General features: G+C 35.6%; 1 protein-coding gene across 1 annotated transcript in view; it reads left to right on the top strand.

The window, feature by feature from the left end:
- The first annotated feature begins 3,222 nt into the window (after nucleotides 1-3,222).
- LOC145670269 (protein O-mannosyl-transferase TMTC2-like) overlaps nucleotides 3,223-27,600 on the top strand; it is a 226,183-nt gene continuing 201,805 nt past the window's right edge. The window contains exon 1 of the mRNA XM_081738695.1: nucleotides 3,223-3,413. Within this exon, the coding sequence (XP_081594821.1) occupies nucleotides 3,328-3,413 (86 nt within the window). The 5' untranslated portion in view covers nucleotides 3,223-3,327. The remainder of the gene's footprint in view (nucleotides 3,414-27,600) is intronic.

Genomic DNA, 27,600 nt, shown 5'->3' with positions numbered 1-27,600 from the left:
CACCGAACGTGTCTTATGAACTTGCTTAACTACTTTTTACTAGGTTTTTACTTAATTTTACTTGCTATTTACTCGTTTCACTCGCTTTGCCAGTAACCTAGAACTACCTGTATGGGGAGACGAATACAGAAACATTAAGGACAGTTAAAATTTCAAAGACTCTCCCACCGGGGGTCGAACATTGCACCCCGTATACCAAAGGCGCAGGTGCTAGCCACTAGACAAGCGGGGAGGGCTCCACTAAGTTATCGGAGCCCCGAACAAACTTGGTTAAAAAAAAACTCTCTTTGTATAGCTTTGTCAAACGTAAATTTTAAGTCATGCTTGACAAGTGTGTAAATTTAAAGAAATTTTAAGGCTGACCTTATAGTGTAGTGTGTACGTATTATGAAGCAAGCTTGCAATTGGGGAACAAGCAAGTTTGCATTACACTGGTACGGTGTACGGTTGTGTAAATGGAAGCCTGTGCAAGCCTACAAAATTACTATTGGCTTAAGAAACGATTTTAAAAGTTCGGGATGCTATTAGGGAAGCTGATATCATATGCATCCTCACCAAGCACAATGTTCATGCTATTATATCCTAAGAATAAACTGAAGTTAAGAAGAGATAGTAATTCACTGTACATGTATCAAGTATATTGAAAGTAACACATTTTTTATTTTCTAAAACGATAAAGAAATATTACAACTCTGAAAATATTAATTGAAAGATATTTAAAATTAAAGTTTGAGTTAACAATAGTTCTAAGTTATTGTGTGTTATTACTTATAGTGTACTATTAGCCTGCTAGTATTCTAAAGAGAGGCGTGATAGGAGCATATTTTAGTATCACTTTCGTCAAGGGATGGAGAATTCCGGAATTTTTACTTTCCGGATTCCGGAAAGTAAAATCGCAAAAAATCCGAAATTCGGAAAAATCCAGAATTGGGAAAAATTCCGGATTTCGGAAAAATTCCGGAATTCGAAAAGTACTGGAATTTTTTTGAATCCTGAAATTTTCTAAATTCCGGATTTATCCGAATTCTGGAATTTTTCTCAATTTCGGAAATTTTCCCAAATCCGGAAACTGAAATTTTCAATTCCGAAAAATAAATTTTCCGGAACCCGCATTCAGGATAATTTTGGCCATCCCTAGTTTCGTCTGAAAAGGAGGCACGGGAGCCTGTATTTTGTTAACCACAAAGGACATATTCTTTACAGTCATAAAAAAAATAATTTTTGTAGATTTAACTTGAAAGCCACGAATGAGAATTTACCCTCATATCTGTAATTTTATTCAGATGTCTTGATTGATGTATATTTAATCTTTGCACAATATTGGGATTACGCATAGAGCCTCATAAGATCTTAATATTAGTAGGTCCGTTACTCCAAACAATAACTCTTGAATGAAAGTGAATTTTGTATTTTGTTTTTCGCTATAGACAGCTAGAACGATGATCGTTATCTGCCGGGTTTGTTAATGGGGTCAATCTATAAACACCTTCACAGGTAACTGTGACTTTAACGGTGGTTATTCATATTCCTTATCCCAGTGGGCCCGAACTTTTTTTTTTTTGCTTAACAATACATGTATTTGAATGCTCACAACATTGCGACACATTTGTCTGATTTTTATTTAAGTAATGTAAGTTATATAATGTAAGACTATAAGTTTATACAAAATAGTGACTTTATGTAGTATTGAGGTTGTTGCTACCCGCGTTTAGTGGTACACTCAGTCTCAAAATTAATTTTAAATACTTCATGATCTTTAAATTCTAAAATTTCTCCGCACACCCTCTGGGACTGTGCGATACATCTGTGTCTCACGACTCACCGGGTGGGAATAGAAATATGTGCTGAGGTTAGAATTTTTTGAGCTTAAATGGTAGGTCTAAAATAGGAGGATTAAGGTTAGGAATTTCATTTATGGGCCTTCGGTATCTATGGTCATGTTAGCCCGTTACATATATGAGGGATGATGTCCCTCGGCGATCATATTGCCCGCTGAATTGGAGAGGAAGAAAGGAGACTGCTTGGGACTATTCTAGTTAATCACCATCCCGACATTTGGCTGGTGTGAATGAAGAAAACCTAGGAGAAACTTCATTCAAGATGGTTGGCTTTTTTCATCTTATCGACCAAGTATCCCCATCGGAAATCGAACCCGGGACCGCTCGCACCAAAAGCGAGAGCGTTGGCGATTACGCTACGGTTGGCTACAGGTCTAAAATAGTTTTTGATGTTAAAAGTATTTTGAGGTTAAAAGTGTTTTAAGGTTAAAAGATTTTTTTTTTTTAATGTTAAGAATTCTTCTGAGGTTTCCTTTACGTTAAAACCTTTTTCTGGATAAACTTCGAAAATATTAGTGAAGTTAAAGTCTCATATATTTGGAGTATGGACAGTATCGGATTTACGTATAAGCTAAACAAGCTATAGCTTAAGGCCCAACTCGCTTGGGGGCCCCAAAAAATTTAAAGAAAGAAATGTTTGTAGTATAATTTCCAAATAACAAGAAAAATCAAACAAGATAAAACGAACATACATCAACGGTGTTGTGTATTGTTATGTACTAGACTTTTATAAAGCAAGTAATAGGGTTCTATTTCTCAGCCCACATGTAATGAGGCCCCTGTTATCTAGCCTCACCTATAATGGAGTTCCGCTTCCCAGCCCTGCTTGTAATGGGTCCTCGTTTGCATTTAGATATCCATTAGGTCCAAGCATAAAGCATATATTCAAATCAAAAAAATAGAAACATGTTGTCGCTGAAAAAGAAAGCTTGACGTATAAAGGGGCCCTTTGAATAGCTTAGGGCCACATCAAACCTAAATCCGGCACTGAGTATGAGAGCGAAAAGTATAGAGTATTGTTTAACTGATGTCTAACAGATGTGCTTCCTGGAAATTTTTTTGTAGTAAATCTTTAAAAAAAAGAGAAAAAAAATTGCTAAGGTCCTCACATACTTGGTATCTGAGAGTGTGCATAAAGACTAGTATATTGTTTTGTAGCATCGTTTTAATAAATGCATCTTTTGCATGATCCTCTTTACTGTCCTCACTCGAATTTATTTTTTCGTCATACGCTCATGTTATTATAGAACGTTTTCGAAAATTTTTGCCTGCCTCTAATGATACTACTTATAAACTAGTGAAAACATTATTCGATTGGAAACACTGAGTTTGATTGTGACACCGAATGAAACGGAGCGTCGCTTCCACTCGCAGCTGACAGAGGGCGAGGGAAAGACGCAGGGAGTAAGCGCCGCCTGCCATCAAACAAGTGGCATGAGATGCGACGTCGAGGGGAACTACTACTTCTCTGGCACTTTTGATTACTACGATGGACTGGGCACCTCTCGTCTGTGGACTCACGGCGTTCCTTCTCTACGTCAACACACTGGATTCCGGATTTGTCTACGATGACAAGTAAGTACTCAGTTCGAATTTCTCCTTCTTCATTACAATATTTCGCTTTGTATTCGATAAACTTTGGTGAGTGACATGACGCGTAATTAGCAAGGATTAAACGTGATTAAGGTTTCCTCTTCTGTTATCTCGAAGAGAAACAACTTTGATTTATTCACAGTAATCGCAAAAAAGCGCAAACTGAGATTGTATTATGCTCTCTGACGGATGGGAACTAAAGTTTGCAGTTAATAAATCTGTCTTCATTAATTACTGTATTCAGCGAAACATTAAGGACTGAAGGAGAACCTTTTCATAGGTAAGAACTAATTACTTATAATGTTAAAATATCTACTCAAACGTCTTTCTTTCTTTTTTATCTTGAAAGATATGTTCAATAGAAAAACGTATAAGAATTGAAAAATTAGTGACCTTAAAGTTTTAATTTTGCGTTCGCTCGCGATTTGGTCCTAAACGATGTATTCTACATACGAGGAAAAGAAAATTGAAAATAATATAATCTTCTTTATTTATTTACTAAAAGTTTGCAGATATTACTATAAGATGAAATCTGAGTTTGCAGCCAAGTTTCATTATTCTATGTATTGAAACGTACCGCACATCCCAAACATTTTTGAGTTTGAACTATGTCAAATATTTTTCTTACTTAGGATGACCAGCCGCGAGATTCGAACTGGAGATTGCAAAGTGAGAACGCTAACTGTTCAGAAGTTCCCTCGTGGCTATATGGTTAATGTATGCGCCTTTGGTGCAGGAGATTCGGTTTCGATATCATGTTTGAGTTCATGAAAATGAAATGAAGTGAAAACTTTGTTTTACGTCCTACGATTATGCCAGCTAGGCTTGAGGAAGCGGTGATGGTGAGAAATGAATGAAGTGATGAAATGAAGAAAATGGGAGGAAACGGGAGAACCACGAGAAAACCCACATACACGATGTTTGACCACCACAAAGCTTACTTGGCACGAGCTGGGATCAGACCAGGAACCCCATGCACCAGAGGTGAGCGCTCTACCATTGAGTCACCGAAACTTCATGTTGAAGCGTACGAAGTTCGAATCCCACATTAAGCTTTAGGTCCACGTCTCATATAGCCTTGATGCTAAAAGGGCCGCTAAACTCCAAACCAATTGTTTGTCTATACCCGCTAGGTAAAAGTGCAATGACTATGTGGACAGGTAACTGGAAAGCCTGTGGATATAATGTTCCTTTAGTGCAAGTTTTTATAAAATACGGGATGTTTTACACCAGCCATGAGCGTTCTACCACAGAATCATATTTCTTACATAACGGAACTAACGATCATATCACTAGTAAGAATGTCCGCGAGTGAATACATTTCTAAGTGCATTTTTTATACTAATTAGAGGAGCATCCTAAATTCTATGAAACTACTTTGTACCCTATCCATCCATGGGGTCATGAGAAAAATAATCTCAAAGTTGAAGTCTTTGAAGTATCGCTTATGACAATGGTAAAGGTGACAATACTTCAATATATTTCTAATTGTACTTTTGATGCCAATTTGAGAATGCTGAATCCAATGAAATTATTTTTAAAATTGCCTGTGCATGATGTCAAAGTGCACTTTTACATTGCGATAAACGATACTTCAAAGACTCCAACTTTGCGGTAATTTTTTCTCGATGAGTAATGATTGGATTTAGCATGCTTAAATTAGTATTACAATTGCTATTAGAAATGAAGCATGGGCACCTTTACCATTGTCATAAGCGATACTTCAAAGATTCCGATTTAGGTTATTTTCCCGTGACTCCATGATGAATAGAATTTAAAATATCTTCATTGGGTTCAGCATGCTCCTCAAATTGGTATCAAGACGCAACTAAGAAATTTATCCACGTGTAGGCATTCTTTACTAGCGTCTCTCCGAACAAATAGTGTTCATCTTCGAGTTTAGATGAATAATATAATAAAATTCAGGCATAAATTTCCTGGAATAAGATTTTTCTAATGTATTGAATTAATATTTTTAATAGTGTAGTTTATTGATTTACTATTAAAGTTTCTGATGTGATAAACCACTATCGCATATTTTTGATCTGAAAATATTAATTTCGAAAGTTGTAAACGAAATTTTAATACTGCCAGGAATAATTAAAGGTCAAGATATTTAAGACATTTACCAAGCAAACATTGATGAAAAATTCACTTGATTATCTCGGGATGTGATTTTGGGTTTAGCGTCCCTTTCAGCAGCTAGGCTATATAAGACGTGGATCTACGTTCCGAACCACGAGCTCCCACCAGGAATCGAACGCGAGTCTTCCACGCCAAGGCGCATACGCTAACTGCTCATCCATGAAGGAGCTCTGCTTATCTCTCAACCGGCATGTCCTAACCAGGGATGTAGTTAGGATGTGCGAGACTACTCGACGTATTTTTTTTTGGGGGGGGGGAAGAGGTGACGCGGTGGCTCAGTGGTAGGGCGTTTATCTCTGGTCATGAGGTCCCTGGTTCGATCCCAGCTCGCGCCAAGTGAACCTTGTGGTGGGCAAACACCGTGTGCGTGAGTTTTTCCTGGGTTCTCCCGTTTCCTCCCACTTTCTTGATTCCACCATTTCATTCATTTCTCATCATCACCGTCTTTTTTAGCCTAGCCGGCATAACCATGGGACGTAAAACTTCAAGATTTCATTTCGACGTAGTTTTGTCCTTCTACCTATTATTTTTATAATCCAGCATATTCTCATCTCAAATTTAGAAAGAAAGAGCGTATGTGAAGCTGGGTATACGCTGTACTTTAGGAAATGATTTTGTGTATACCCCCCAAAAATCTAGCATTATATCATTACTAGACTTTTTTAAGTTCCACACATCGGTGCTTTTGCGCCTACTTTAGCGACTTACGGCAGTCGCGACAGTCCATTCACTCTGTATGAATTTCTTCTGCCTTTCTGTTTTTTCTTCTTTCCTATTTGTCTTTATTATTCATCAAATCTTGAAGTGGGAGGGACATTTCATTTTGTAGTCTGGTCACTTGAATGCAAACCAGACTCTCAATACGCCTGTTTGTCTTTGATTAACTATTATTATTTTTAAATTTCTACCCCAAAATACGACACATGTAAGCAAAAAATACCATAGGCATTTCAATAGTTGCAAACATTTAAATCCTTTCCTTCTGAGTTGACAGAATATTATTGTTAGACATGTTTTCTTTCATTCACCCGTAGCAAAATCTTTTTATAGTTTACTTTTAGATTCAAGACATTGTCGTAAATGCAATCATTAGTCATCAAAGGTGCACTTACCGGTTAACACTATTTTATCGCACTGTTTTATCACTTATCTATTTGAACACTATACCGTACATACAGATGATGATCACAAAAATGGAAACACTTGTAGTTGGCAACACGTCAGATGTATGGGTTGGCAGTGGTGTCGTGGCGGCCGCAGCGCCGGACCGCTGGTGGTGGTGTGTTAGGTCGGTCTCCATACTACGTTAGGCGCAGCGGAACAGCAGTGTCCAGTGGCTGCAGCAGACGGAGATAGTGTAAAATGGGAGACCTATCAGATTTTCAAAGAGGGCAAATTGTTGGTGCGCGGTTATGTGGAGTGAGTGTGACGGCAGTGGCTACTGAGTTAGGTGTGTCACGGAGGACAGTGTCGAAGCTGATGACGGCCTACACAACACACGGGAAAACCACATCGGGGAAGCGGAACAGTGGACGGAAGAAAATCATGAGTGACAGGTCACGCCGGGTATTAAAGCGCATTGTCACGCAGAACCGTCGTGAGACTGCGGAGCAAGTGACGGAGGAACTCAATCAGCACCTCCCCCACCCTGTTTCTGCAATCACAGTCCGCCGCGAATTACATGACATGAACTTACGGGGTCGTGTTCCACGGGACAAACCGCTCATCAGGGACCATAACGCTTTCGCAAATGGTGCCGCGACCATGCAACTTGGACCATTGAGGACTGGAAACGTATGATATGGTCGGGTGAGTCATCCTTCACCCTAGTCCCAACCACGGGCCGTGTTTATGTGTGGAGAACGCCCAAAGAAGCTTATGATCTGCAGTGTCTCCGCCCAACTGTGAAACATGGCGGCGGCTCGGTGATGCTGTGGGCCGCCATATCATGGTTTTCATTGGGTCCTGTGGTCACACTTAGCGGACGAATCACTGCCAACGATTATGTCGCAATTTTAGGAGACCACTTGCATCCTATGGTCCGGATGTTGTTCCCGGACAATGACGCCATCTTCCAGGATGATAATGCACCCATTCACACAGCTGGCGTTGTTGCAGCGTGGTTTGAGGAACATCGGGATGAAGTTCAACACCTCCCCTGGCCCGCCCAATCCCCAGATCTCAACATAATTGAACATCTGTGGTCCGTCTTGGAAAACGACTCCGGCGACGATTTCCACCTCCATCCTCTCTCACAGAACTGGCCGATACCCTGCACGAGGAATGGTGTAAAATTCCACTTGCTACCATTCGCGACCTCTATGCCTCCATCCCACGTCGCATCAAGTCCGTTCTGAAGGCGAAAGGTGGCCCGACACCATATTAATCTGGTAAGTTGCAATTTCGTTCAGGTGTTACCATTTTTCTGATCACCATCTGTATATATGAACTAATATTTCTTATCTAAGATTTTCTAGGGTTTTCTCAGTGTCACCAGGTAAACACTAGGTTGGTACCTTTAAATATAACTCTTGGCAGAATACCTTCAAAAGTCTCATTTCTACATATGTTTTGTTATTAATTTATTCCCATGTAAAATAGGTTAATACGTTTTTTGATAAACAATCGTTGATCATAGATCTATTTTAGGTTTGTGAGGAGTACACACCATTCCTGTTAAACAAAGGTATATTTACTAATCAAGTAGTATACTTTAATAAAGTTTTCTTTTTCAAAGGCTGTGCCTCATTCGCAAAGGTGCCTATTCTCCCCAAATGTTGGGCGTAACACTCCTAAATTTACCATCATTCTCCCCTCGGAAATGGTGTCCAGTTTTCCGCCTCTAAAAAGAGATGAAGAAGAACTACACTGATTTGCAACTCAGATACATAAACGGCCACTTCATCTTTTTAAGCATGTGGGCCCTTGTTTTTAAACAGAATCAGTCTTTATTTGCTTATTCCTCTTGCCATAAATTTGTCCTTCCAAGCAAAAGAGAATGCATTCGTTGCTATGGCAATTAATCATTTTGCAGTATTATTCATGCTAAGTTCTCTTTTACAATTCTCATCGTACAGTGTGGGCGAAAAGTAACTCCCTATTTTTAATGTTTTTCCCCTTGTAAAATATTGTAGGTATAAACTTAATTTTTTGCATACATGTAGTTTATTATATACCATTGTCTTTCCAAAAGTTACAACTCCATTATTTTCTAGGCACTTTCTCAAACGAACAGGTACGTTTGGTACGACCTTTCTCAAAGACATCAGCAGGAACACCACGTATGATCTCACGAATCTTATTATCAAGATTATCAAGAGTATGTGGTTTGCTGCGATGCACATCTTTCTTAGCTCATCCCCATAAAAAGAAATCGCATGGAGTGAGGTAGGTATGGACTTCGCGCTGGCCATTTTGTGGGAGTCTGGCGACCTATCCAGCGGCTTGCGAAGCGTTCATTAAATCATTGTCTTACAGACAAGGCGCAATGAGTAGGAGCTCCATCTTGCGTAAATAACAGTTCATGTGGCTCGTCCATTCAGAAATTGTAGGCCATACAAAAGTTTCTAACATTTCCAGGTATCTTCCAGCGTTCATAGTGCATTAACAGATCGTATCCAATAATACGGGAAGAAGTAAATCTACACCACACTGTTCCTTTCGGCTTCCCATACATTTTTTCTCGGTCTCTTTAAGCTCACCTTTTGTCCAATAATGGCTACTATGACGATTAACGAACCTCTAACATGGAACACAGCTTCATCACTCCACAGAATGTTTTCAAACAAGTGTGGACAATCTTCACTCCAGCCGAGCATCATTTTATAAAATTCAGCACACCTTTCCCAATCATCTGGATAACTTTAGGACATAATGAGGGTTTCATGGTTTATAATGTAACTCTTTGTGAAGAATTGCACGCCCAGAATAGCCTGTAATGTCACTCTTTTGCAGCCTCTCTTGTTGATTTTGAAGAGCTTGGCAAGAATATTTCTCCCACTGTGGCCATCTTTTCCTCTAATACGAAGTGAGGGTTTACCTGATCTCTTAATGCCCATGACACTTCCGGTAGTCAATAATTTTCTGTGGCAATTTTTAATTGTTCTTGCATCCGGAACAGCGGTCAGTTTTCCCATATTGACCCTACCATCACCGTTGGACCTGAATTATAGACCGCCACATCTCAAATCTTGCTGTAATTTTGGCTTTCTCTTCAATGCTTAATCGTCCTGGCATCTCTGTGGCTTCAAAGGAACAACAAAAGCTTCACAATATCAAAAAAAGTTATACTTTGCTCTATAAAACAAGATAAGTTTCATTGCTATCTACCTATAACATCAATAGAAATTCACAATTCAAAATAGGGAGTAACTTTCCGACCATTCTGTACTTAAAAATATCATTATACTATAATTAAAGTTTGATCGTATCATTTTCAATGAAAATGTGTGTCCATGTTCCCAAAAACTTTGTGGGCGCAAAGTGCACCCTAAAACCCACCTGTGGACGCCGCTGCTCTTTCAGGAGATAGGCTATGAAAGTTTAAAGGCTATGTGTCGAGGTAAAGGTTCCACACTTCATGACTCGGTACTCATGGAGGTAATGTAGTCAGAACCACACTCCGGCCTCTTTCCCATCTCATCGTTTCTCGAAAAGAAGATGTTGTTTGGCCCCCTTCATCCCTCGTGATTACGAATACAGTTTTTACTGGTTTTGAGTTCCTGTTTCATCACTCGGAGGAAAGAAACCAATTCGAAACAAATAGGCAGGTGCAAATGTGAAATTACAGATAACAAACAAAATAAAGCTGTATAACAAAATATAATAAAAAAATAAACAAATCAGCAGTTTGTTTGGAAACTAATTCCTATCTTACCAAGCGATGATTTGAAATACACCTGGAAGTTTGTAATGGACGAAATTAATCTAATTATGCATAATTCGAAGCAAACAAGGAAGTATTACAATGGAAGTAGAAAATAAGATGGTGAAGGTTGTCAGCGATGGAAGTGAAGTCTTATGAAGATGGAAAGAATACGTTGAGGACTTATATGAGAGTAGGGATAGACCGTGTGGCCTAGATGTTGAAGAAGAAAATTAATTAGGCGAGGATGATAAAGGGTTTAGCATTCTTCGGGATGAGTTTGAAAAAGCTATATCTGAAATTAGGAATAGAAAGAGAACCGGGATAGATAATATACCAATTTAATTCATTAAGACAAGGACAAGAAAGAATTGATCCGACTTTACAATGAAATATATGAAACAGGAAAGTGGACAAAAGACTTCCTGAAGACGATCATGATACCGATGGCTAAGAAATTTAATCCAGACAGATGTGAGGATTATATGTAATAGTATCATGTCTTATGCAGAAAAGTTTTGCTTCGAATTCTGAACAGAAGGATGAAAAGATTGAGAAGGAGCAGTTCGGGTTCAGGAGAGGTAAAGGCGCAAGATGTAATTGAATTATTAAGGGGGGATGGTAAAACGTTTGCAGAAAAAGGAAATATGTATTTATTGATCTACAAAAGACATTTGACCACGTGAATTGGGAATTGTTGAAAGTTCTAAATAAGATTAAATTGGAATAGAAAGTTCGAAGACTCATAAGAAACTTATATATGAACCAACAAGTAAGTGTTAGAATAGAGGATGAAATGACAGTGGAGAGTATAATTAGAAGGGAATTAGACAGGGATGCTGTCTGTTATCAACATTATTTAATATCTATCTAAAAGAGATAGTGAAAAAGAGCTTACATAATGAAGACGGTATTTCAGTAGGAGGTAGAATGATTATGTGTTGCAGATGATATGGTGCTTGTTACGACATCTGAAGAGAAAGTCAATTAAATGTTAGAAAACTTGCGGATGGTCTGTGAAGCATATGGATGAAAAATATATGTTAGAAAGAAAAAAGCCATGGTGATTGGAACGAGGGGGTCGGTGTAAAATATACAAGTAGGAGGGAGAAAATAGAACAGGTAACTAGTTTTCGATATCTAGGTAGTATTATTAATGGTAATACGAAGCTTGAAAGTGAAATAAAAGCAAGGATAGAAATGGTAAAAGAAGCCGTTAGGAGCAAGGAAATATTATTTTGTGGGACCTTGAATAAAGAGTTGAGGAAAAGACTCATAAAATGCTTCGTGTGAAGTAATGTACTGTATGAGTCAGAAACATGAACGTACGCAAAAATGATAAAAAAAGAGACTGAAAGCTTTCGAAATGTGGATATGAAGAAGAATGGAGAGAATTAGCTGGGTCGAGCGGAAAACGTATGAGAGGGTGTTACAAATTGTGGGAGAAAAAAGAACAATTTAATATATAATTAAGAAGAGGAAGAGAAACTGTTTGAAACATTGGCTAAGAAGGACCTGTATTATGAGGGACGTGATAGAGGATACACAGCAAAAACTAAGGTATTGAAACAACACAAAATGATTACAACTTTAGCGTGTTACTTGTGTGTCAATTCAACACCAAGACATCACCTTCAAAGCATATCAAAAATACCTTGTTACTGGCTATAAGTATTTGCATCGTTTTTTACTGTTTGGTATGAGCAAAGCTTTGCGAAATACATTTCGCATTTATGGTAAGTGACTAATAACATTCTATGTTTTCTGTAATCTGTCACAATACTATGGTTGTAAACCTGTGAATCATCTGACAACAGTTATACAGATGGCAGCGCTTCCATCTATTTTCTTTATTTGTTATTCTTGTGTCTTAGCACTATGAACAGAAGATGGCAGAACTGTTGCTTATGTAACTGTTGTCAGACGATTCACAGGTTTACAACAATATTATTGTGATCGATAACAAGAAACATAGAACATTATTCGTTACTTGGCACAAGAGCCAAATATATTTCGCAAAGCTTTGCTCATATTAAACGATAAATACCCATGCATATTCTCTCAGGTAATAACGAGTTATTTCTCATATGCTCAGAAGGCGATGTGCTTGCTGCTGAATTAACACATAAAAACTCGCTAAAGTGGTAGTCATTTTGTGTTGTTTCAACACCTCATTTTTTACAGTGTATGCTGGCAGGAAAAAGAGGGAGTAGGAAGGAGACTACAGTTAATGGACGATATCAAAACAGAAAAATCGTACGTGAAGAGGAAGAGGTTAGCTGAAGACTGTGGAACATAGAAGCTTCTCAGTTGCGGGAAGTGACCTGCGAATAATGGCAGAATACCTAGGATGCTGATGACGATATTATTCTTAGATCTAAAACAATTTCCGATATTATCTCTTGATGTAGAACAATTTCTGATATTATCCCTAGATTTACAACAGTTTCCAATATTATTCTTAGATCTAAAACTATCTCCGATATTATATCTAAATATAGAACAATTTCTGATATTATCCCTAGATCTAAAACAATTTCCGATATTATCTCTACATGTAGAACAATTTCCGATATTATCCCTAGATCTAGAATAATTTCCGATATTATCCCTAGATCTAGAACAATTTATGATATCTCTAGATGTAGAACAATTTCTGATATCCCTAGATAGAACAATTTCCGATATTATCTCTAAATCTAGAACAGTTTCCGATATTATCCTAGATGTAGAACAATTTCCGATATTACCCCTATATCCGGAACAATTTCCGATTTTATCGCTAGATCTAGAAAATTTTCGATCTTATCCCTCTGTTGAAACGGGAAGTGACAGGTGTTATATTCATGTTTCAATATTGAATTTTCACAGTTTGGAAGTATTACATAGTTTCACAATGTGAAACTAAACTCACTTGACTTGAAATGATTTTCAATTTGAAAATAATTCTTCTATAATAATAGAAGATAAAAATTTTGACGAGGTAGTAGCACGCATTTTTTTTTATCAGTAATTCTAGTTCTGTTTTTTCTCTTGATTTCTGCTTTTGTTTGTTAAAATCGCTACTTAGTGTTCAAGTTACACCTTAATGACTATTATTAGTTACGATTATTCAGTTGGTTTCATGAATACGATTCCAATTTGCCAGTATAGTGTGCACGAACTCACCCATGGGAGTCCACCGGGTCCAGATCCCCCAAACTCAACATGCATTTGTATGTTTTCCAAATAAAACTATAGGGGTGCGATGGCTCAGTGGTAGAGCGTTCACCTCCGGTGCTTGGGGTCCCTGGTTCGATCCCAGTTCGCGCCGTGTGGACTTTGTGGTGGACAAACACCGTGCTCGTGGGTTTCCTCGGGGTTCTCTCGTTTCTTCCCATTTTCTTAATTCCACTATTTCACTCATCTCTCATCATCACCGTCTCCTTTAGCCTAACCGGCATATACATGGGACGTAAAACTTAAAGATTTCATTTCGATAAAACTATATTTGTTTAACAAAAAAATAATTGATGTAGCTTAAAATTTTGATCTTACACTTCATCTATACTCTTTCTCTTATAAAATAATTTTAGTTCTATATTTTTTTTGAAAGTATAGGTGGAAGTATTTTACAATTACTTATCGTCCTTTGCGGTGGAGAATAATACCCGTTCAATATTAGTAGCTTGTAGTATGGAACACAACCAACAAAAGTTTCTGAATTCGTGCCTGATAGTGTGTAATGTAATAATGAAAGAAAATAAGAATGACAGATGGCGATTCAAAAAACAAGAATTTAAAGCGGGGAAATCTCTCCCTAAATAGATATGATAGTACTTCAAGTAGACCATTCCTAATCTCCTCAACCAGTTTGAATATCCACCGCTCCCAGATTCCGGCCCTTGTCAGACCCAGGAAACAGGACCCATAGAAGGAAAAGAAAATGAAGAAACAAGCAAAGAAGAGAACACAGAATCATCCGAACCAGAAAACTATGATGCAGAAATAGATGCCAAGATCTTAGAAGCCATCGACAACGCCACTGAATGCATCCTCATATGGGCAGTCTCTATCCTTTCCACAATCACTGATTCCCATAACCAGAAAACCCTTCACCAAACTATCTCTAAAGTCACCCGCCAGATCTTCCGGAAGCAGCTTAACATTCTAACCACTACAAAAGGTAACCTTCACATCAACTGTTCTAATTTCACTCCCACCAAAAATACATAGAAGAACACTACAGCACGTAACACTTCTGATCACTCTACACCTACCATCACTTAGACGCATTTTACGCCATAAATCTCAACCAGCAAATAACACATTCAGCATTAATACAATTCACACTCAATGTTTTTGAACTGAATACCAAGTGCTTCCTTCTTTGGCAATCTCCTTGGATGTCAGCGCTTCACAATCAGTTCAATGGCAGAAGACATCATCAGCCCAGGTACAGGACCACAGGTACAGAACCACTTCCCCAGAAGAGGATTCATGAACATCGGCATAACACAACATCGGCAACGCACCCAAAGAACATCAAGAACAGAATTCCAGTGTGACTTGTTTCTGTTTCATCGTAATCCAACCTGCCACAAAGGTGAGAAGAAGCCATGGGCAAAATAGCAACAATTGCTAGAGGCCCGTCTCTGCCTGCTTGGCAGAGTAAAGTTATTATTTTGATTGATTGGTTGTTAAAATTATACAAATATATTCAATAAAACAAGTTAAATCAATGGTCGCCAAACTTACAAAGCTTATGAGCTACACTACTGTTTTTAAACTGAGCTATAATATAAGCAAAAAGAATTATCATTTTAAAAAATCCTTTATTTGTGTATTGCCCACAAACTTACATTTGTTAGTTAGCCAACCGGAGCGTTAACGCGATCTACCGAAACCAACCCCGCGAGCTACTAGCAGCTCACGATCGACGGTTTGGCTATCACTGAGCTAAATAAAACATACTTTGAGAAGAAAAACACTTACTGATATATTGACTGTTATAAACAAAACAAAATAAGCAGTTTTAGTCCACATTATATGACTAACATCAATTATATGGATATTTATTCGGCCACAGAATCATGTGGATGCTTTCCGTTTATAATTATTACAAATAACATTCCGTAGTTATTGGAATGACTGGTTTCTCGATAACGAGCTGCCCTCTGCTTTGAATACAGTCGGAATGTTGTTTGGCGGTACTAAAATGTTTATTTTTTTCGTTTTATTTTTAGTACCATTTACCTGCGGTTAAATTGAAAGTATTTTCTGTGTAATTTAAATTCTCTGCGAATATTTCGTAAAACATGTATTGCAAACAAATGAAAATGTTACACATTTATCACCTGTTAGTGGGTTCATGTAAATATTTTTTTCAAAAACAATATTTTCACCTCAAAATATACAATAACATTATTGAAAATGTCAACGAATGCCTGCAGCAATAAGTGATACCTAACACTCTTGTATCTGTTATATTAATATTTTTGTATATTTTTTTTTTCTTTTGGGGTTTTAGATTGTTGTAATATAACGGCATGCTGTGTATATATACATACACTCATGTCCATAAATTAATTGGAAAATGGCATACGAATAACGATAAAAACTATAATTGAGTACAAATACAACTTTGCTCTTCGGCGCAAGACAATTGAAGCACCTTTCATAAATTCATATTAAACGAGTTAGTTTTGCTTCGCAGCGTGAAACTGTGGTAGACTTCCAAACTATGAAAATTCAGAACTCAAATTTAAAGTAGTAGACTTATAAGTACTGGTTGCAATAGATTAATAAGATCAAATATAGAACCTGTTCCTCGGACGTTGAATCTATATTTTAAAAAAAAGGCGGTACTCACTATGCCTTACTGGCTTTTTCTGTGACGATAAAGGTTAAAATCGGAAATCCTTAATTTGAACTAATTCCAGATTGAATAGATGGTAAAGGGAGGTAAAGAGAATTTACTCTTGAGAAGCTGAATCGATTGAAAAAATAACTGCATCTCGATATCTCTTACCGTTTTTGCTGAAAGGAAATCAGTATTGAAATAGGGTTTGATATTTAGTGCGTGCGCCAACGGTCTTTTTGTACTCATACTAAGGCTGACTTAATCATAAAACAAACCAAAGACAAAACTAGAATACTAAAATTAGGAATAAGTTAATTAAAATATAAGAAAAAAACATCCACACATGAGTTAAAATTAAATGGCATGCAAAACCTGGAGCTCTTGCAAAAATAGCAGCAGTCCGTGGAGAAAACTTGTGTCGTCATCAAGGTGCAAGTGTAGGTCTTCTGAAAGCTTGTAACAGTAAATTTCATCCACTTCCGGTTTTGTAGAGTGTTGCGGTTTGTGACAATATGTTCTCTTCAGATCCGGAATCAATTGCAGGAAACAGCTTGTCACTTTCTCATACTATTTTAATCTTTGGCTATAAATGTTGAAATCGGAAGTGGTTAATTTAAACCACTTCAGGTTTGAAATGAGGGTTAAGGGAGGAGATGAAATCTATTTATGGAACACTCAATCAATTGCAAAAACAGTATCTCGAATACCGTCTTTGCTCTGTAAAAAACAGTATTGAAACCGGAAGTAGTAGTGAATTTCATAGATGGTAATGGATGGTAACTTCGGTAGCGTCTTGTGGGTTGTGACGATATGCTCTCCTGAGACACTGAATAGATTGCAGAGAACTACTTCCCGGTATCTCTTACAATTTTCGTTCTATGGCGATAAAGGTTCATACCAGAAATGACAAATAGAGGGTAACCGAAGAATATGGAATCCATTATTGGGACGTTGAATTAATAGCAAAAAATCACATATCGATAATTCTTACCGTTTTTGCTTTGGTACCTGTCGACAGATGGACGGACAAAAGCGTTCTATATAAGACTTCTGACACTTATGCATAATATGGTTTGGAAGTCTAAAAACTTAAAAAATGAGAAATTTAAGTTATTATGTATGAGCGATGCAGCTGCATCCTGTAACGTTCACGTTTTTCTAAACGTGAAAAAATAACTACCTTTATCACACCTATCTTCTCGTATTACCTACTAGTAGTTGTCGTAACTTGACAATTACCAGCAACCTAATGCCATGGTAGTTACGAATTTTTCCACTTCTAGTCGCCAGCATTCTCAACATCTTGTTGCCAGCGATGTGGAAATAACCTTCTGGCAGCAACTGTTCAGGTGTTGGTCCTAACGGAGCGGTCTATTGCATACAGAATTTCGGGGATAATCCGAAAGTGAATGCCATAAAGTGGTTCCTTCATTTTTGGGATTAAATCATAATCACAAGAGCTTAAGTCCCTGTGGTTATGATTTAATCCCAATACTGAAGGAATCACTTTGTTGGATTTACTCTCATACTATCTATTTTTGGATATAAGAAGTTTTTGTTATGTACGAGGGTAGTCTCAAAGGTAAAGTCTGCAAATAGTTGGGGACGCGGAGAAATTGTTCCTGGAACTGTTCGTAACACTCAAACAATCGTGTGTGTACCTCATTGGGACATTCAGTCTTGGTTTAGCAACCGTTTGTAATTGACAGAAGTATATTGTGACTCGTGCATGTAGTGAAACATGTCCGCAAGTTGTGTAGGGACTTTGAGGCAGGTCGTACTGAAATAGACAACGAAGAAAGAAGCAGGAGACCACCAATTTTTTTACGAGGTAGTAGTCGCGGAAGCTGAGAAAACCGGTGACTAGTGCTGTTTCTTAACTTGGAAGAATGTTTGGCCGAAACAAGCTTTAGCAGCTACGACGAGGTGAAAGATGAGGTTCAACGCTTCCTCAAATACAGTGAGTTGCTTATGTGACGAACATACAAAAATGCATCGACCGAAATGTGCCATTATGTAGAAAAATAGCTAAATGTACAAGCTTTAAAGTAATGTATCATGATTCGCATATTATACTGAATTAAATATATGCGATGTTACCTAGAAATACTCTTTACGAGATTTGCTTATGTATACTATTATATAAAATATAGAAAGGTAGAAACGATAAATTTTGACAGAATATTTCTATTATATCCAAAGCTAATAATAAGAAAGAATTTGTGGAAACAATTATTCTAAGGGGTGTAAAGGGGATTCAAAATTGTTAGCTAAAAAAGTGTACTCGTATATATATACATACACCCTGAGGTTAGATAAATTAAGCTCACAAATAAACTCTTTATTAAAAACAAGGTAATGTATGTTTAAGCGTTTTGGAAAATTCCATTCCTATGGGGGAAAAAGGGAAGCAATTCTAAAATACTCGAATTTTCGTTAGTTTAATCGAAAAGTGCCGAATGAGAGGATACGTGTAAGTTGGAGATCTAAAATTCGGTACATAGACTTTTAATTGAAAATAAGGAAATACATATTAAAGAATTTCCGAAAATTCCGCTCCTTAGAGGAAGATGAAAAATAATTTCTGTACCAGGCATACTGAAATTTCCCTTTTTTCATTTACAAAGTGGAAACTGTGCGGATTCAGTTAAGTTGGAGAAGTGAATTTCGGTATATTATCTCTTAAATAAAAAATAATAGAATACGTGTTTCAGTGTCTTCCAAAATTCTGCAAAAGAAGAAGGGACAGTCTCCATAATATTGAAAATTTCCTTTTATTTATTCACATTAGACCCCCTATACAGAATATGGAGATTCACTTAAGTCGGTATAAAAACCTCGAGAAAACTCGAAAATGCAATATTTTCACAACAAATTAGGGTGGCCGGGAATCTCATTTGTGGTGAGCTCTCTACTGTGAGCCATCTGCCTCCCTTGAATCCAATAATAAACTTGAATCCTTGATAATAAACTTAGCTTTAGAAGCGAAGTGTGTCAATTAGGGTACATCGATGCGTCAGGTATTCCGACTTAATATATTACTGTATATATTCTTCCTTCATTTGTTTTTTTCTTTTAAAAACTTAATCACAAAGACAGTATACATCGTACGCGAACTACAGGGCTTATTCGACCTCCTTAGAAATCATATAAAATATTTTCCTGAAAAAAAACTTAAATTTTTATATAGAGGCTAAGGAAGACAATGATGATAATAATGAACAAATCAGTGGAATGTAGAAAGTCGGAGAAAACAGGAGAACCACTTAAAAACACACGCATACGCGAACTGGGATCAAACCAGGGATCCTACACACCAGAGTTGAACGCTTTACCACTTTTTTTTTTTTAAAAAAAAAAAGTTAACTGATTCATCTCATTAACTTGCTTTTACAACTTCTAGGATTCTACTTTACTTGTTTTTTACTCTTTTAACTTGTTTTACCAGTAACCTAGAACGACAGGGACACGAACAGAGAAACATCGAGGACAGTTAAAATTCCAAAGGCTCTCCCATCGGGAATCGAACCCGGGACCCCGTACACCAAAGGCGCAGGTGATAGCCACTTCTTTTTTTAAAAAAGTTAACTGACTCACCACACGTGTCTCAGTAACTTACTTGAACTACTTTATTACTTAATTTTACTTTCTTTACTCGACTTTTTCCAATCACCTAGTACGACAGGGACACGGACACAGAAACATCGAAGACACTTAAAATCACAAAGGCTCTCTCACCGGGAATCGAACCCGGGATCTTGTACACCAAAGGCGCACGTGCTAGCCACTAGACCAAAGGGGAGGGCGCCACTAGATCTGCAGAGACGGTTACTGAGCCATCGCGACCTCGTGCAGGCATTTGGTTCCAGAGTCATCAAAGTTAGATTTTGTTTAGTGAAATTTTACCAAAAAAGAAAAAAAAATGTTAATAATTTTTAGAAAAAAAAATTATCGGAAATACATGGAACAAATCTATTAAATAATTATTTGAGGTTAAATGCCAAGTTAGTACAGTGTGTACTTATATATAATAAAGATTTTCTAAAATCAGAGAGGGACGATTTGTTTCTGTAATCGGGAAACTTATTGGTTTATTTGAAAGCTATTACACGAAAGTCTCTCAATCGTACCAGGTACAATATGAATAATTACTCTTAATCAACAGTTTTCGTTCATAGCTTCTCCCCTGGTATATGTCGGTAGTTTGAACATTTCCTTTAGGTATTACTGACCATTGGACGTTATAATATCCCTAATAAGGAATTAGAACTTCTCTAGCACTGTAGCTTAGTGGTAGAGACACCCTCTTTTATTTGAAAGATTTCTTACTACTGGCAGGGAGTGACAGGTATACATACTGTGACAGACATACTGAATACATAGTGTGTCTATGTCCTTTTTGGGGTTTCTTTCGCTTTGTCCACTATTTTCATTGTATCGCTTTCTTAAATATTATCACTCATTTATAATCTTCTGATTTAGCTAAATAATTTAGGGATTCTTTAAGTTTTTAATTATTTCTTTGTAACTTTTCTTTGTTGTGAAATTAAAACTTTTCGATTTCTTTCTTCCGAGGCAAATAAATGTAAGTACACTTTATTTAATTAGTAATTCCACGTGATGCATTTAACTGTGTAGAATCATCTTTTATATATATATATATATATATATATATATATATATATATATATATATATATATATATATATATATATATATATATATATATAAGATGTTTCTACACAGTATATATATTATATTATCAGAAGTCTTATTAACACTTCACCTTTATGTAAAGTTAAGTACTTGTTAAAGTTTTTAACTGGCACACCTACTATTCTTGAGTAATCTTTCAGCGCAAATCCAAGAACTCTGTCTTGTTAAATTTATGTCATAATAATCTTCATTCTATCCGACTTGATTCACTGTACTAATTCTGCTCTCAGAAACTTTAATATATCAGAAAAAAAAGTTTTATGATGAACGATTTAGAAAACGTAAATCTAAGCTCACCATATTATACAGTAACTCTTCTTTCACTTTTGGAGGACGATAGACGAAACTATGGTGACCGTTAAGGGAAATCGAATTCGAAATTGCAACGGATATACGATGTATAGCCTATACATTACATACTGAACAATGAATTTTTTGATACTTGTTCCTTTCAACGTATACATATTCACACGCCTCTTTCAAGGTATACATATTCACACGCCTAGAGACCGTATCATTCAACGTATACGGACCAAATTGTACACTTTAAGGCTTTTTATAAAATTTTGCAGGAGATGCTGTTGAACTTTCACATTTACTTCAAAATATGGGTAGTTAATTGAAAGATGAAAATGAAAAATTAAAATTTTCTTGGACAAAGGTTTAGCAATTTTGATTCTATCTCGTAACACAATGTTTCATTAAAAGCATTATAGCATTTTAATATTTTTTCTACGAGTCATCCAGAAGAGGTAGTTTACTCTTAGTGGGATTTCTGAAAAATGATTCAAGCAATTTTGTTTATATTTTACTAGTAGAATCCTCGTTCTTTACACGAGGAAAATGCGTTTATGTTGGACATAAAGGGCTGTATTTGGATTTAAACGGCATCTGAAATATCACTGTTCATCTCAGCGACCCCGAAAACTAAGGATTCGACTCTAACATCGGTCATTTTAGATCATTTTTATACATTTCCCTCTGCCCTAAGTTATAGGACTGAAGTTTGATTTAAAACGGTATCAGAGGTGAAACTATTTATCTCAGCGATCCTGAAAATTATGGTTTCGGCACTAATATAGCTCATTTTCGATCATTTTTGCATATATTCTCCTACCCACCCCCCAAGTTGAGGGACTGAATTTGGATTTAAACGGCGTCGGAAGTTTCACTGCTCATTTCAACGACCCCGAAAACTATGGTTTCGACATTAACATCTGTCATTTTTGATAATTTTTAAATATCGTAAATAAATTTTGAAATACTGAACGTTATGTATTACAACACAATAGACCCGTTCGCCCACTTCAAGCTGCGATTTTACTGTTATTCCGGCTAATCCGAACAGGGTTCGTTGCAATTAGTTTGGATTAGCGGGACTCCACTGTATTACGTTTATATTATATAAGTAAATATTTCATGAAGAGTGTTAAAATATTGTGTTATTTACTTTATATCATAAATTTGAGAAAGGTTAGCTTACTTGTGTGGATGTGCTTTATTCTAACATTTTTTTTGGAAAATAACTAACAATTTTCTTAATATTTTTAAAAAATATTTCATTCATAAACCAATAATATGCCGTAATCCATTTTTACTCAACAATCCAATGCAGTGCTTTAGTAACGTAGAATTTCTTTGGAATAAGTTTTCTGCGTACGTCTTTTACATTTTTTAAATCTATATTTTATAATCGAATGTGTCTTTCACGAGGATTCGATTTGAGGCGATGAGCAAGCCCAGGTATCTCCGATGTGTTCAGGTACCTATTACGAGAGTGGAGTACCTTATGTTGTTATGATCTCACTGCCACCCATACGAAGATAGAGTGAGAGTCAGGAAACGCCTGACATGTGGAGAACATGCTTCTCTTCAGTAAATCATTGTATGGAACAATAAGTTACATATTGAATTTATTACCATCGCAAGAAGCAATCTGGAATAGTGAATATACTTATATTTTTATTTTTTCTTGTTATTCAATTTTCAGCCATGCTCGTACGTGTAAATGAACGTGTTGGAGTAAGAAATGAGAGCACATACTAATTAAATGAGCATGAAGTTCGTAATACTGATGACGATAAAATACAGATAAAATATATATTAATCACCTGTTCCAATTTGCAGTATACATGTTTAATATGATCTATAATAATCTGATTCTCCCTGTCTGTGGTTATTACATGTAAATTGACAATGCATTTAACTTAATGTATGTAATCCTCCTAATGTACTGGTAATGCTTAGCTACTCTACTAATCACTAGTATTGAATATCATTGCATGACTATTAGTTTCATTAAACATGAGAGACAGAATTTCATCTAAATTTCATTTCAAAGTTCATGTCAATTACTATTGTTCTTGAAGTATTGTATGCAATTTCTATACATGGATAAGAAATAGTAATTTGAGAAAAAATATGCTAATACAGTACTTATTAATTATTTTTAACTGCAATACTAATTATGTTACAGTTATTATAATTATAATATGACAATCAGACATATACACAAACAAATATTCAAAACAAAGCAGATATTAATAGTTAAGGACACCAATAAATATTTTTAAAATATCAGTTTTAATATATATTTTTTAAAAACAGATGGGTTATTATCAACATCATCATAGGTATCCTAGTGTCGTTGACAGGCTACTTGCAGCAAATTTAGAAGATATAATGGACTTAGATCCTCGTTTTTCTTGCTTTGAAATAAGAGTTGAACGCTTTAGTATTATCCAGGAATTGAAAAATTCTTCCTACCTTAGTTTACTCCTACGTACCTTCCATCATGTCATTAATAAGAATATTTCTCCTCAAAATTTTCTTCCCATATTTTGTCCTATTTTCTTTCCTCTTTTATAACTGTCTCAAATATTTCTTCTTTTTTATTTGTCACTCTTTCTTACAGTCCTTATTCTTGCATTGTAGACTGAACACTAGACAAGAAACATTTAATAAATCTATTGTTTAATGAATATTTTATTAAACAATCCATATCATATACTTTTCTTCATCCTAAGTGCTTCTTTCGCCATTCCTTACCTTGCTTTTGTTTCTGTTTAAAGTTATATCTTCCATCTTCACTGATAACACTATCTACGAGAATAAAGTTAGCCACAGGCTCTACATTCTGCCTTTCAACTTCTGCAGTTGACAAAATCTTCTTCCTTCTCATCATCATTATTTTTGTTTTTTTAACGTGCATTTTCATCAAATATTATAGACATATTGATAGCTATCGTTCCAGGTTCCGTTGTAAGGAAAGTATCAATTGTAAACAAATTTACGGCTATCTTAGCAACTTGATACTGACATCTCAACTTCACTACCTAAACTCTTCACGACTATTTCTATTAAATAGATATTTCTAGTAGTATCTTAATGAAATGCGTTATTAGTGTACATCAGGGTTTACATCGAAAGAGATAAATATAATTAGAATCTATTACCGGAAAATATGTTTAAATATTATTTTGAATTTTGTTCTGATAGGCATATTTTTATTCTTATTCATACTGTTAAGAACAACAAAAATGGGTCTACTAGAGTTGTTTAAAAGCCAATTTAAATGAAAGAGAGACGATATGAAAAGAATGAGAAATGCATATTGAAATATCAGAAAAATACAAATACAACAAAACCTGAATATTGAAACACAATTAAAATTGAAAGCTAGTGAGATACCTAAGCATGGTGTGTTTTCATTCATTTAACCAAAATTAGTAATAACTTTTTTTAAACCATATGACCCAAAATTAAAGGAGTTACGAAGTTTTAAAATTTTCAAACGACTTCTATTTCGAAACAGTATAACGGATCGGATTTGATATTTGTAATATGAATGAACTGACCAAATTTAGTTTTAATCCATTCACTTTTAGGGAAGTTACTGTATCCACTGTATACAAGAAGTGGATTTTACTATTATAGAAATAGATGGATATCGTGAGATCTCCGCAACAATTATATTAAAAATTCCACAGAAGCTTATTACAAACCAGTAATTATAAGGGGGTCACTGGCAAGAGGATGTGATAGAATGGGGACCGTGATAGGAATTGGATTGAGAACCACTGTCATATAGGGTTGCCATACGTCCGTATTTTGTACGGACTGTTTGTAATTTTGGATTCGTGTCCGTATCGTACAAAGCATAAAATAGGAAAATGGCCGTATTTGGAAGTTTTTGGAGATCCCAAAAATTTCCGAGTCGGGAATCGCTAAAATCTCGGGCGAAAAGAGGCGTGTTTTCACCATAGGATATATATATATATATATATATATATATATATATATATATATATATATATATATATATATATATATATATATATAACATATACATATTTCAGTTATTATTAATATAGTAGGTTGTTTTTAAAAATGTCTCATTTTTTACATTCCAGAGTTTTTTTGGTTATATTTAATATACGTAACTTAATGGCATGATTTATTATGTTTGTGTTAATGGAAAACTTATAAAACATGAAAACTAACATGTTTCCAATAGTGTTTTAAGTATTTCAGCAAATAATTGTGTGATAACCTAAAAAGGATTTTTAGGTAAGAAATTTCAAAATATTTGTTCTGTGTTTGGGCACCGTATCTTTGATGGGTCGTCATTTTAAAGCTTGTCCGTATTTTGGATCAAAAAATTATGGCAACCCTAGTCATACAGCATATATACATTTTAGGTTTGCAAAAAAAGTGGACTTGCTCTTATCGATCTTAGAGAAAACTGTGCAAGAGGATTTACAGCCAGTTTTATATTTTTTTCAGCTCAATAAAACTTATTGACTGTTATATGTTTCATCTTTGGCCATTTGTTTTGTTAAATGTTAATAATATGGTTGAATATACACTATTTATTATACGATGGTTTCATGAATACAGGATTTTCCATTACTTTTAAAAATACAAAATAATTAAGTGTCTTAAGATTCGTTTTATCATTATCCAGAAAGTAGACTTGCTTCTTAGAAGCCCATTTCATCATTAGCTTATTTCAATGATAAGAATCTAAAAAGAAAAAAAAAGAAAAAACAGGATCATATTTCTACAGTACAACTAAAAGAAATTAAGGATTAGAGCATAATACCCTGCAAAACATCTAATTTCTTACTTTTACGCAAGACGGTAGTAATTTTTGTGATTGTTATCAGATGAAATCAAATCTATATATTCCATGTGTAACAAAAGCTTCTCCGTGCCACACTACCTTTCAGGTCATATGTTAGCCTTTCTTGTTACTGTCATTAGAACTTTAAGTATTCCATGTTATACATTTATTTCTGATCAATTGTGTTATTCTGCAGATGATTATAATAATTTACTGCTATGAGTCCACTGTTAATCTATATGTCATGTTTTTAATGTATGTATATTGCATTTTAAACTATATACTTTTGAACTAATCAAAATGGCAGATGTTATCGAATTCTAACTACATTCATTATGAAATTCTGAGTACTTTGTTATTTTTTATTCATAGTTTCTAGTTTCGGAAAAGATACACGAACATTGATGAAAATCGAATTACCATAAGCAATGTTAATGTTTGTAGTGTTAGGAGTTTATGTGTTACTGCTAGAAGTGACTTTATCACTGTTAGAAGAACACGATCTGGTAGTTAAGAGCATGTTTTTTATGTTAGAATACATAAATATGGCTATAAACGATTTGTTCCAGTAAAACCATGAAGATTGATTAAGTGAGATTTAATAGGAACATCAGCATCCAGGAGACTATTTCTCCCCGTCACGATCAACACACGACTGCCTTCAATAAAATTGAAAATACGACATGTCAAAATATAACAAAAACACCGCTGCAAAATAGAAGTTAAAATCTCAAAGAAAAGGAAAAACAATGAATATATGAGAATAACAAATATATAACAACAACAATAAATAGTATTAGTAGTAACAAAGAGAACATATATATAACAATAACAATATATACTGATAATAGTAACAATAAAGAAAATATATAACAATAAAAATAGTAAACAATAATAAAACATCGAAAATCAACCGATTGTGAGGCGAACCTTTCCATGTGGGCCTAGAACCGTTGACTCAGTATCAATTAATTCATATTCCACCATGTCAGATTTAAAAGAAACGGTAAGTTGCTTATAAACTGGTGGAGATTTTGTTCTTTTCGGGGAAAGAAACATATCATTGAGTTGACGTTTATTCGGTCTAAGCAACATACGTTTTAGTGCCACAGAAATTAGTTTTTGTTAATTTTCTCGATACTAAGCATCAGAATTTATTCTTAAGCATGTCATTTTGTTAAGCTGTGTGCGATCTTACGCATCAATGAAGGTAGGCTTTGATCATAGAAATTGTATATACAGATCATAATGTACGACATCATTCAACGGAGGCGGGAGTTCATGTGGTTCGGATTCCACGTTAATCAGTAGGTCCACGTCTCATATATAGCGTCGCTGCTGAACGGGACGCTAAACTAAAATCAAATCAAAAAAATCATTCAACGGAAACGCCGTCAGCCCCAATAATAGGTTTTATGCGCTTTCCAAACAACCTGGAGGCAGTAATAGACGGATCTTGGGAATGTTTGCAGTTGCA

This window comes from Thermobia domestica, chromosome 14 (assembly GCF_964235325.1).
Source record: "Thermobia domestica chromosome 14, izTheDome1.hap1.1, whole genome shotgun sequence".
NCBI classification, from domain to species: domain Eukaryota; kingdom Metazoa; phylum Arthropoda; class Insecta; order Zygentoma; family Lepismatidae; genus Thermobia; species Thermobia domestica.
The sequence above is the reverse complement of the archived record's forward strand: the minus strand, read 5'-3'. Positions and strand labels throughout refer to the sequence as shown.